Source organism: Schistocerca gregaria, chromosome 11 (genome assembly GCF_023897955.1).
Source record: "Schistocerca gregaria isolate iqSchGreg1 chromosome 11, iqSchGreg1.2, whole genome shotgun sequence".
NCBI lineage: Eukaryota > Metazoa > Arthropoda > Insecta > Orthoptera > Acrididae > Schistocerca > Schistocerca gregaria.
The window spans coordinates 82,019,463-82,032,023 of record NC_064930.1 but is presented as its reverse complement, the minus strand read 5'-3'; the positions used below and the strand labels follow the sequence as shown (position 1 = coordinate 82,032,023).

Below are 12,561 nucleotides of genomic sequence, written 5' to 3'. Positions count from 1 at the left end.
AGAAATAAGAAAGTGATGGTGACATTTCATTTGTGAATTCAGGAGGAGGCCACAGTAAGATCTTACAAATTCTGCTTGGGAAACTGGAGTGATAAGGCTTGCAATAATATTTCATTGGCTAGCAACTGGAGAATTGCATACCAGTTTGAACTGTTTATTTCACATTTCAAAATAAGCATTTTGCTGATTATTTCTGAAACTGAGAAATACTTAAGGGATGGTCTTAGTCACTCTCTGAAGTTTACTGACTTTCAATACATATTTGTATTTTATATTACAAAAACCTGTCTACACCACTTCAGTCAAAAGAAATTTTACATAGATCAACATCATTGTACTCAACAAATTTGGTAATGCGACAGACCCCAGAATTCACTTGAATGGAGGTTGTGTTTTCCAATTTCATTGTTCTTCATTAATATCCCTTATTTCAATTTCTTTTGATTAAATATGATGCTCCTCAGCTGCGCCAGTTGGCATAGCATGAATATGCATCCACAGTTTTCAAAGGTATTTTATATAAATTTGTAGGTGGCTGCTTCTCTGGTTTCCTACTTTGAAATTTATCTTATTCTTTACAGTGATATGATCACAGACTTTTTATCTAACACTTGACACTCAGGACACCACATATCAAAATTTTATACAAATAACCTTCAGGATCGACATTCCATATTAGTTCTTTTTGACTGTAATCATCTATAAACTTCAGCACGCTTTCTTTGTAATCAACAGACATTGTTGCACACAAATCACCTCAAAGGATAACCTCAGCACACTACAGAACTAAACACACAGGCTACAGCTGCCTATGTCTGCTAAACAGTGCAAAATATTCACGCTGAACCAAGGACACAATGCACTGATAAATGGGCATGCATAGTTGCATTGTCAGAAATTTCAGCACGCGCAGAAAGTCAAACAGAAAAAAGTCATCGTGTGGATGCATCTTAAGATAAATTCTACATTAAATGCCAATGTTTCTTGGTGGCTGAATGTTAAAGTCATTTTGTTTTGGAGACAACATTCTTACACAACATGATGTTTATGTGCAGCCTTATGAATAGAAAGAGTCACACAATTACTGTGAACTGTAAATACTTCAACAAGGAAATACTTGCACACGTGGATTTTGTCAGCAACTATAAGATGGCAATAACTGATGTTAACTAATAAATGACTATACACTCAACCGTGCAGCCCACATTTATACAAGTTTCTTCTGGTTTCACTAGGTACTCAGTTTTAGCATACTGTAGATAATTAATTATTACAGAAACTCATGCTGTTTGTGGAAAATGAGCATGTGAGAGCACGTTGTGGCAGATTGATCAGATACGTGGATATTACAGTCACCAATCATTGTCATTGTGCATGTATGCTGAAGTCTAACCATAGCTTCTCACAGGGCACTTACAGGCCAAACATAAGGGGTATAAAAGACAGCTGTTTTTGTGACTTCAGTCTATAGTAGTTATACAAATCATTAACATTATGCATAAATACAGAGGGGTCCAGAAAAATGTAGAAACATTCTGATAGTCAATATTAATTAAACAAAATTACATACCTCTACAACTCTTGTCTATGGGAAAGATTATTTTCTGTGTTCAAAGTGACCACTATTAGCAGGCAAATAATGTCAATGCCACTGTACTGTGGCTGTCAGTGTTGCCAGTGTAGATAGCCTTACAGAACATCCTCCACAGGCAGAAGTCAAGAGATGTAAGGTCTGGAGACTGTGGTGGGTACTCAATTGTTCCTCTTCGACCTATCCATTGACCTGGTAGGCTTTCATCCAAGTAGGCTCTGACATCTCTGTGGTGGCAAGGCAGAGCACCATCTTGTTGTAGGTAAAAAGTTTCATTTCCAAAGACCTCTCAGATGGCACGTAAAATCGACGTTTGCAGCATATGAAGATACACCTTACCCATTACGGTACCTTCAAAGAAGAATGGGCCAATCAAATCATGCAGTGACAGACCACACCACACATTAACACCTGGTTGGTTAACATGTTTGTCCATGTGAACATCATGATTTTCAAGAGCCCAATACATGCAGTTGTGGCAATTTGCAGTACTGTTCAGTTGAATTGCTTTCGTCAGACCAGATAATCGTCCCTGCAAACCACTCATCCTAGTGAAGCGTGCCTTCAAACCACTCGCAGTACTCCATCCTCTGATTCGAGTCAGCCTCATTCAAAAGCAGCAGCGATCTTGGAATATGCACTGTCCACTTTGCAGCCTTCAGAATTCGTCATAAGCTTGACTGGCTTACCCTGCTATCATGTGTACCATACTTCACAAATTTTTGAAGTGACTTAGCAAAATATTGCAACACAGCAGTGCTGGAAGCTGGACTCTGTGATGTTTGTGGTCGGCCAGACCTTCTGTTTTGCACATCCTGAACAGTACCATTGGCTTCAAATTTATCCTGAATACGATAAATAGTGGTACATGTTGGTGTCTGAGTTCTCTACCCATTACGCAATTGCCTTTGTACCTACATCATGTTATCATACTTCCAGTACCACTTCAATACTTCAATTACTCAAATAGCAATCATACTTCATTCACTGCTGCACTGTCATCTGCTGGAAAACGTGTTGAGAAAACACCAAACCTACAACGATATTTCATTTTTTCCAAATATATTAATTATCAAAGAGGGTCTATTTCTTCTGGACCCCACTGTTTCAATTTAATTCACAAAACCTGCACATCATATTCCACAGTCTTCAGAAAAGACTGCACACAAGCTGCTAAAATTTTCATTAGTACGTCCATTATTCACCTGAAGATATATACAATTCAATGCCCTGAAATATTCTGACTACACTTCACAGATACCCAGCAATTCACCTGTAAGTTCACAGAATACTAATATCATCCGACAGACTTTAAATATTTTCTATGGTGTAGATACGTGATAGTCAAGAGACAGAAAACACAAAACAAAATCTGGCAGACACTGACATTTATGTTTAACCTAGATAATATAAAGATTTTAGAAATCTCTAGTTGTTTCACATCTGAATGTCTTTTAAATCTAGTTTTTCTGCATGAATGCTTATTGGTGCACCCTATCACTTTTTTTTAAAGGTGTTTGTTCAACATTCTTTCTCCTAGCCTTTGTTCTAAAATGCCCAAGTGATACAATGTAGAATGTAATTTATGTTCTGCAAATTTTCAGCTGTGGAGCAGTTTAGAGAAACATATGTAGTCATAAACTACAAGGAAATTAAATAGATAGTAGCTTCACGTACCGTCAATATAACTTCAGCTGTTTTCACTTTCCTCGGTGACGGAGATACGTCAAATGTCAGCTTCTTTGCAACTGCCATAACTTTCTGAGACACATCAGAGACCTGTAAATAGTAGTTTGCACTGTTACTTGTGTATATAGTAGGAACTATAGTACTAGCGAGAGATAAGTTTAAAATCAGAAAAAACTATGGGGCCATTCCATGCCAAATCGTCCAATTTCGGAAAAAGGTTCTGAATGACCATCTTGGATTTTGCTGAAATTTTGTGTGAACATTTACATATGTTCCCAACAAATAATGGTAAAGTTTTACTTTTGCCAGTTACATACTTGCACAATTATGGTCATTTTTTGACGCCATAGCACAGCAACCAACAGTGCACCCATGAGTTTTCAGAAACTTTGGGACATATTGTCTCAAGCAGTATGAAAGCCTGCCAGAAAAATTGACACACAATAAAAGCGAAGAGCTTTCAAGAATAACTGTGGAATAAGCATGAAAATTCCAATGTAATAACTTACCAGCACAAGGTCTCTGAATATAAAATTTCACTGTCCTAGTTCTTTCTGCTAGTTTACAAATTGAAGGGAAAGATAACGATTGTTCTAAAAATGCCAAAAATGGCTATTTTTAACCCACTTTCATTAGAAAGACCATGTTTTAAACTACCTACGATGTTATATTTGCTTTTGCTATGTGAGCATATAAGCGCTTTAAAAAAGCGACAGAGTGGAGGTGCATTGAAAATAATTCTATGCCAACTCAAATCTGACATCTTTTATTATGTTCTACAATTGTTCAGTACTCTATGTGGAAGATAATCTCAGAAGTCCTGATGACTACAAAGCAAGCTTGAGTCACAAAAACTGCAAGCAAGTACACTTTTTTTGACATCTTTATAGCATTCAGCTCTACAAAATACTTCTTATAAAAATGAAATCAAATAAGGAATCCAATAAAAAGAATAGGTTTTTTTCCTCATTATTTGAGGTAACCTCGTTTGAAAAGTTTAATTTTTTGGGTGCTGTGTTACCAAAGTTACTTGCCAAAGAATTGCATCACTGGCATCATTTGGCCAGCAGTACACTTTTCCTCATGACATTCTACAGCAAATTAATGAAACCGGTAAACAATTCAAATAGCTTGAAGTAAACGTAGCCTTAGGACCTTGAAGAGAGAGCTCATCTAGCTTTGGCACCTGACACTTACAAGAATGTATCATAAGACTTGGGATCCTGGGTAAAGAAACTCTTATCAGGCTCAGAAACCTGTAGTAAAGGAAACCCACATGTAGCTGCTACTGCACAGCTGTTCACCACGGACCCTACGCCGATGGGGATGCTGCGTGTGTCACATTAGAAGGAACCAGCAGTGGTTAAGCCACGATGGACCACAGCAATGTTTATATAATGTTTTATCAGTACATTAACGTTCCACATTTACAGCAAACTATGCTAACACGAATTATGCTACGCCTTAAACAAAAATTACTCTGACACATCATTATTTCTGCATAATAAAAAGATACACTAATAATTTGTCATAATGTTAATCTGTTCCATAAAATGGCAGGAAGAGCGCTGTGAACTTCACCAAAGTTTAAACAATGTGACGGTTGTGTAACACCAGCAAGCTATTTATACCATGTGTGCTACAGCTGTTACGCAACAATTTCACTCCCATGACCTCCACTGTCTTGCTAATTCACAGTTAAACCGTCAAGTTTGTAACCAGTTTGATTCTGCAGTTATAGTAACCTTTGTTTATCATATTTTATCTTCACAGTCCTTACGCGTTGTTCATGTTGGTGGAAGCAGAATTTTTTGGTAGTCAGCTACAATAGCGCAGGAAGCTCATATGTTCGTACGTCTAAAACATTAAAACATCTTACATTATGTCATAAAAGAAACAAGACATTAGAGGATACTCCTAGAGCGTGGTAATTTTGTGGCCCGTACTAAAATGCATAATTCGGCTTAAAGTGCACATTCGTATGTCCACATTCAGATGTAAATTTTCTTGGAGTACCAGTACTGTATTGTTTCATGTTTGGTTCTTTATTATGGCATAATGCCATACGTACTAGAAGATGAAAACGTGAACTTTAAATACAGCGAACAGTTGAAACTAGTCAATAGTGTGGAATTAAACACTTCGTTTCAAATAAATTAACTGCCTCAGCGGAAAATATTAAAAAAGTCAGATTTCTTTAAAAAACGGACAAAAATAACTTCATTGTTCTGCAAGACGATTAAAGCTTGACTGTCAGAAATGTGGAAACGAAATAAAGTCTGAAACTAATAACATCTTTTGATGATGATGAAGAAGATGATGATGATGTCTCATACTCCGTGGAGCATAGGGGACGGTGCGGAGGACCCTTCCATAATTATGTGAATGTATTTTGCTTCACTTGATAGCTCCCGGCCACAGAAATCTGTTTTGTTTTCACTTGACGTGAGAGCAACAAACGAAGAGGAAACAGCAAAACCATGTAACATAAACACGGGCCACATGGAGTCTACCACCTCCCCACTACTGATCTGTGCATCAGCTCCGGATCTACATTTTTCCGAACCGCGGCAATATTAGATAGTGGCGCTCCCCCTCCCACGAGCGTTTGAGGAACGAAACCAAAAATTTTAAAAATCGACTTTTCAAAAATATTTTTATTTTGTAGTGCACACCTTTCTGAATAGTGTGATATATAAAACATATATGCTCGAGGGAATGTAAGACAATGTTATTTGGTCTTAAGTGTGCTGAAGTGCAGTGCCATGCCTCTTCACACAATATTCTTCCACCGCACGCCTCTGTATTTCAATCTGTGGAATTCAACCGTGTAATTGTAATGGATGCCATCAAACTATATTCAGGCCAGTGGAAATTAAAATCTCATGTGGTGCCTCTCCTGCCTCAGTCGGCCGGTTTGACATCCTGACCCTCTTTAAAAAAATCTCGCAGTTAATACTGCATGGGATTATTAATACAAACAGTACCTAAGACTGGTGTTGTTTTTTGATTTGATTGCATGTGTTTTGTCACTCTCTGCTACATAAAACGTAATAACCCCGCCTAATATTGCAACAATTTTTGCACACACCAAATAAACAAGACTGTTTTGGCACAAATCGTCATTTTTATAACACGACAGAATATAATTCACGGAGTACCAATTTCAAATACGTATTAGGCCTAAAGTTTTATGTTAGGAAATAGTTTCACGTTTCATTCATACTTTCTAGCTTCTGAAGCAGGAGATCGAAAAATTTGGAATCGTCATATTCCTCTGTAATTTGTGAGAGTCCTTGTTTCTTCTCCTTCCTCTGTCTAACAAACAATCTTCTCATCACTAATTCTGTAACTATTCCAGCCAGTGTCAAAACTACTTCTCTGGTTAGCTTCACTAACCCTGCCACAATCACCGGTTTAGTTATCCCGCATTTATTCTCCGGTTAGGCGTTATTACCTGTTCGTACAGCGCGTTTTCCGCACTACTCCCAGAGTAGAACTTTAGCGGCTGATAGCCAGGGACTGTATAACTGGCCCTTAATAGTGTAGCAGTCTGGCCAAAAATTTTCTGTCAAAATTTCATTCTCTTGGACACACGGAGAAGACAATACGTATTCCTGTTAGTTGTTTATTTCCACTCTGGTAGTCTAAATCTATGGAATTCTCTAGTAATTATAACAACGCTGATCATTTGCAAACCCAATCAACCACATAAAAAGCGATTGGCATTCACCCGTTCGACTTTATTCGCTCAGCTCATATAGACCCGCAGTTCTAGATGCGACGGGTATTCCGCTACCAGAGATGAGGCGCGCGCATTCAAATACCAACTTATGATTCATTCAGAAATCAACTTAGAATTCGTTCAAAAACCAACAGGGATGCGTTTAAAATCATATGAGTAATCAATAGACCAACGTATGCTGGATGCTAGGCACTTTGTGAAACAAGGTCTTTTTTCTCATTTAGCTATTTTTCGACATAATCACCATTTCTGTCGATGCATTTTTGTAGACGTGGCAGTTTTTGTATGCCCATGTCATACCAGCTCGCCGACATGCTGTTCAGAAACTTATGAACCTCTTCTTTCACCTCGTCATCAGAGCTGAATCGCTTGCCAGCCAAATGTTCTTTTAACCTAGGGAACTGAGCACCAAGTCAGGACTATAGGGTGGGTGGGCGATTATGTTCCACTGAAACTGTTGAAGGAGAACAACAGTTTGCTGAGCGATGTGTGGGCAAGCACTGTCCTGGGGAATGTGTACGCCCTTGCTCAGCATTCCTCTTCCCCAGTTCTGAATTGCTCGTTTTTTCAGAGCCCACAGTAACAGTCAGCATTAATTTTGGTCACAGTGGACAGAAAGTCAATCAACAATACCCCTTTCCGATCCCAAAAAACGGTTGTCATGACTTTACCGGCAGACTGTGTTCGTTTGAATTTCCGCGGCTTTGGCGAAGAAGGATTCTGCCACTGGTGTGATTGTCGCTTGGTCTCAGGTGTAAAATGGTATGCCCAGGTTTCGTCACCCGTTACAATTGAGTCCAGAAAGTTGTCCTGTTCGGCTGCAAAATGCACGAGAAGCGTTGACTCGTTGCCGCATGTGGTCCTCAGTCAGCATGCGTGGCACCCATCTTCTGGTAGTTCAAAGTTTCTATTAAAATTCTGTGAACGTGCTTCGGGAAACCTCAGGAACCAACGTGCAGAGATCATCCAGGGTGATCCACCAATTTTCATGCATGCTTTGGTCAACCTTCAACACTGTCTCCTCAGAAATTGATAGTCTCCTTTGTTCGTCGTGAATTTCGGTCTGACCAGCTGCAAACACTCTACATCACTTACGAAATTTTTGACATCCGTGCACAACTCGCCATACACTTCCGCCAATTGGCGACAAATTTCAATTGGCACAGTGCCCTTTGCATTCAAAAACTAAATAACTGCGCGCAATTCGCACTTGGCGGTAACATTCAACAGGAGCTCCATTCTTGATGGCTGCCAAGTCAAGGCTGAGTGCCTCACTGCGGCATGCACCCATTTACACACAGCATGTGAAGCACTCTTCATAACAGTGTGACCAATTGCCTCACACACAGAGTTCTGTACTTATAAAAAAATAGGAGACCTTACTTTTGGGATTACGATCGTACCTTCGTGGAGTGCCTGTACACAACTGCCACGTTGAGGGTCTTCTGTGCTGTGGAACGACAGATGCCCAAAGTGTAAACATGTGAAGCACCTCATAGGCAGTGGTACTTATCGCTTCACATCACGCCTGTGCACTTAACTTTCTCCAGGAGGACATAAACTTCGAAGCTATCTTGACATCGATTTGTTGTAGCATCTTAGAACATATTCTGAGGTCAAACATAATGAGGTATCTCAAACAGAATGGACTCCTCAATGGCACTCAGCACAGATTGCAAAAACACTGATTGTGTGAAACTCAATTCTCACTTTTCTCAGACGATATACCGAAAGCTCACGATCAAGGTGGTCAGGTAGATGAAGAATTTCTCAGTTTCCGAAAAGCATTTGACACGGTACCACACTTATGCTTATTGTCAAAAGTATGATCGTGTGGGGTACTGAGTGACATTTGTAACTGGATTGATGACTTTTTGGTACGCAGTATCCAGCACGTTATCTTGTACGGAGAGTCATCGTCACATGTAGAAATTACTTCACGTGTGGCCCAGGTAAGTGTGTTCTGACCCTTGCTGTTCATTTGTGTATTAATGACTTTGCCGACAATGTTAATAGAAACTCAGGAATTTTGCAGATGATGCAGTTATCTATAGTGAAGTACTAGCTGAAAGAAGCTGTACGAATGTTCCATCAGTTCTCGATACAATGTGAAAGCGGTGCAAAGATTGTAACTTCTTTCAAATGTTCAAAAATGTAAAATTGTGCACTACACAAAATGAAAAAACATAGTATCCTATGACTGTAATATCAATGCATCACCGTTGGAATTACAGAAATACCTGGGTATAACACTTCGTAGCGATATGATGTGGAATGATCACACAGGCTCAGACTTGTGCACTTCGGTTTATTGGTAAAATAATAGAGAAGAGCAACCACTCTACAAAAGGGAGTACCTACAAATCACTCATACGACCATTCTAGAATATTGCTCAAATGTGTGGGACCATACCAAATAGGACTAAGACGGCATATTAAATGTATACAGAGAAGGGCAACATGGTCGGTGATGCTGAAAAAAACTCAACTGGCAGACTTTTTAAGATAGCTGTAAACTGTTATTGCAGTCTTCAGTCCAAACACTGGTTTGATGCAGCTCTCCATGTTACTGTTCATCTCCAAGTAACTTCCCTCCAATACTGAATTTGTGATTCCCTGATGCTTCAGAATGTGCCCTACCAACCGATTCCTTCGTCTAGTCAGGTTGTACCACTAATTCCTCTTCTCCCCAATTGTATTCAGTACCTCATTATTTACGTGATCTACTTATCTAATCTTCTAATCTTCAGCATCCTTCTGTAGCACCAAATTTCAAATGCTTCTATTCCCTTCTTGTCTAAACTATTTATCATCCATGTTTCACTTTCCTACATGGCTACACTCCATATAAATACTTTTGGAAAAGACTTCCTGACACTTAAATCTATAGTCGATGTTAACTAATTTATCTCCTTCAGAAACACTTTTCTTGGCATTGTCAGTCTGCATTTTATATCCTCCCTACTGGACCATCATCAGTTATTTTGCTTCCCAAGTAACAAAACTAATCTACTACTTTAAATGTCTCATTTCATAACCTAATTTCCTCAGCATCACCTGATATACTTACATTCTATTATCTTAATTTTGCTTTTGTTGCTGTTCAACTTATATCCTCCTTTCAAGACACTGCCCATCTGTTCAACTGCTCTTCCAAGTCCTTTACTGTCTGACAGAATTACAATGTCATCGGTAAATATCAAAGTATTTGTTTCTTACCCCTGGACTTTAATTCCTACTTTAAATTTTTCTTTTCTTTCCTTCACTGCTTGCTCAATACACAGATTGAATGTCATAGGGGATAGGTTACAACCCTGTCTCACTCCCTTCTCAACCGATGCTTCCCTTACATACACACCAACTCTTACAATTGCCGTCTGGTTTCTGAACAAATTGTGAATAGCCTTTTTGCTACCTGTATTTTACCCCAACCACCTTAAAAATTTGAAATAGGGTATTCCAGTCAACACTAAGGCTTTCACTAAATCTACATATGCTATATAAATGTAGGTTTGCCTTTCCTTAACCTAGTCATAGGGTCAGTGTTACATTGCATGTTCCTACATTTCTCCAACATACAAATTGATCTTCTCCGAAATCAGCTTCTGTAAAGGATTGCCATTAGTATTTTGCAACCTTGATTTATTAAACTGATAGTTCAGTAAACTATCCTGAAAAAACCTTCTACCAAAGTTTCCAGAACTGACTTTAAATTGTGACTCTAGGAATGTACAGCCCCTGCACATTGCTCACATAGGGATTGTGAGAATGGATTAGAATAATTACAGCACACACAAAGGCATTCAAACACTCATTCTTCCTACACTCCAGATGTAAATGGAACGGGGGGGGGACACACACACACACACACACACACACACACACACACACACACACACACACACACACACACACACACACACACACGACCCATAACTGGTACATTGTAACATACCCTCTGCCATGCACTTCACGGTGGTTTGCAGAGTGTAGATGTAGCTGTACCCATACGATTATTATCCTTATTATCTGTGGAACCTTTTTGTATGTCCCTGATAAAATGTACACTTCATCGTGGGAGATTAGTCCAAAACACCTCAACTGTTTGGAGTGTAAGAGCTCTGTGGAATACTATTTCTTGGATTGTGTTCAAAGTTTTGTGTGGGGCAATGGTCACAGGTATGTCACCTAGAGGATCACATGCCTGATGAGCTATAGACTAGGCAGCAGAGGACGTTCTAATTAATAATGACCATTTTACATTTTTCACAGAGGTTCAACTTCTTGAAATCTGTGTTTAATTTTTTTGACAAATAAAATGATTTCGTTGCAGTGAAAGTGTCTCCATCCGTCCAAGTACATAAAATGTACTGGGTGAATGTTTCACAATCACAAGCCTGGCTCATTTCTCTTCCCCTGACGTAGTCATGGAAGGAAACATCATGGGGTAATAGCTTTCTGCATTGTAATAATTTTTTCCATCTGAAGGGACTACTGGGGACTCATGGCTACCAGCGAAAGAAAGTTTAATTCGTTGCGTGTGCAAATCTTTTGTCGCGATACCGCCCACTCCGAATGGGAGCTCTCCCTGAGCGTGCCACCTAGCCACAGCAACAGCTATTTGGCCAGTTAACTATTGCATGGAGTCCCTATGTCCCTTGCATGGGGAGTTTCCACCTTAGGCACCGACAGTGTGGCCTCTGCGTGATCAGAGGGCTACCATAGTACAGGTACTTGACACCTCCACAATGGTATGGCTACCATCCTGAATTCCGAGAAACAAAGGGCATAATGAGAGAAAGGCACAAAAGGTGGCACATACACAGCCCTGGTGACCTTCCCTGCAGGATCCACACTTCTGTAAAATATGGAAAAGGAGTAAGAAGTCCAACCCAGCAAGGGGAGAGTGAAGTTGTAGAATGGCAGAAGGAAAGAAAACGAGTGTCCAAAACAAGAGACTTGCAGCACGAAAGGGAAGAAGTGCTACACGGACTAGGGCCCCGTGGTGGCCAGGGATGTACCGTATTTGCTCGAATCTAAGCTGCACTTTTTTTTCCGGTTTTTGAAATCCAAAAAACCACCTGCAGCTTAGAATCGAGTGCAAAGTAAGTGGAAGTTCTGAAAAATGTTGGTAGGTACCGCCACAACTAATTTCTGCTGTCGAATATATGTAGCGTTACACAGGCACGATTTGCAGGCACAAAGATAAATACTGCCGCCAAAATCTCTGCTTCAGTAAAAAAAATTAAAAAGGTGGAAGACGAGCTTTTTTCTCTTCCCTGAGTTTTGACCACTGCATTTTCATACATTATCCAACAAAGTAAATACAAATTCTGTATTGTTCATCTTCGAATGTAGCAGCATTTCAATGTACTACGAAAATTTTTCCCGAGGGCATGCAGCTTTACTGTATGGTTAAATGATGATGGCGTCCTCTTGGGTAAAATATTCCAAAGGTAAAATAGTCCCCCATTAGGATCTCCGGGCGGGGACTACTCAAAAGGACATCACTATCTGGAGAAAGAAAACTGGCGTT

At 39.5% G+C, this 12,561-nt stretch overlaps 1 protein-coding gene across 1 annotated transcript in view; it reads right to left on the bottom strand.

Moving 5' to 3' along the window:
- LOC126295329 (uncharacterized) overlaps positions 1-12,561 on the bottom strand; it is an 84,284-nt gene that overhangs the window by 21,683 nt on the left and 50,040 nt on the right. Inside the window, exon 5 of the mRNA XM_049987796.1 lies at positions 3,269-3,370. Within this exon, the coding sequence (XP_049843753.1) occupies positions 3,269-3,370 (102 nt within the window). The remainder of the gene's footprint in view (positions 1-3,268; positions 3,371-12,561) is intronic.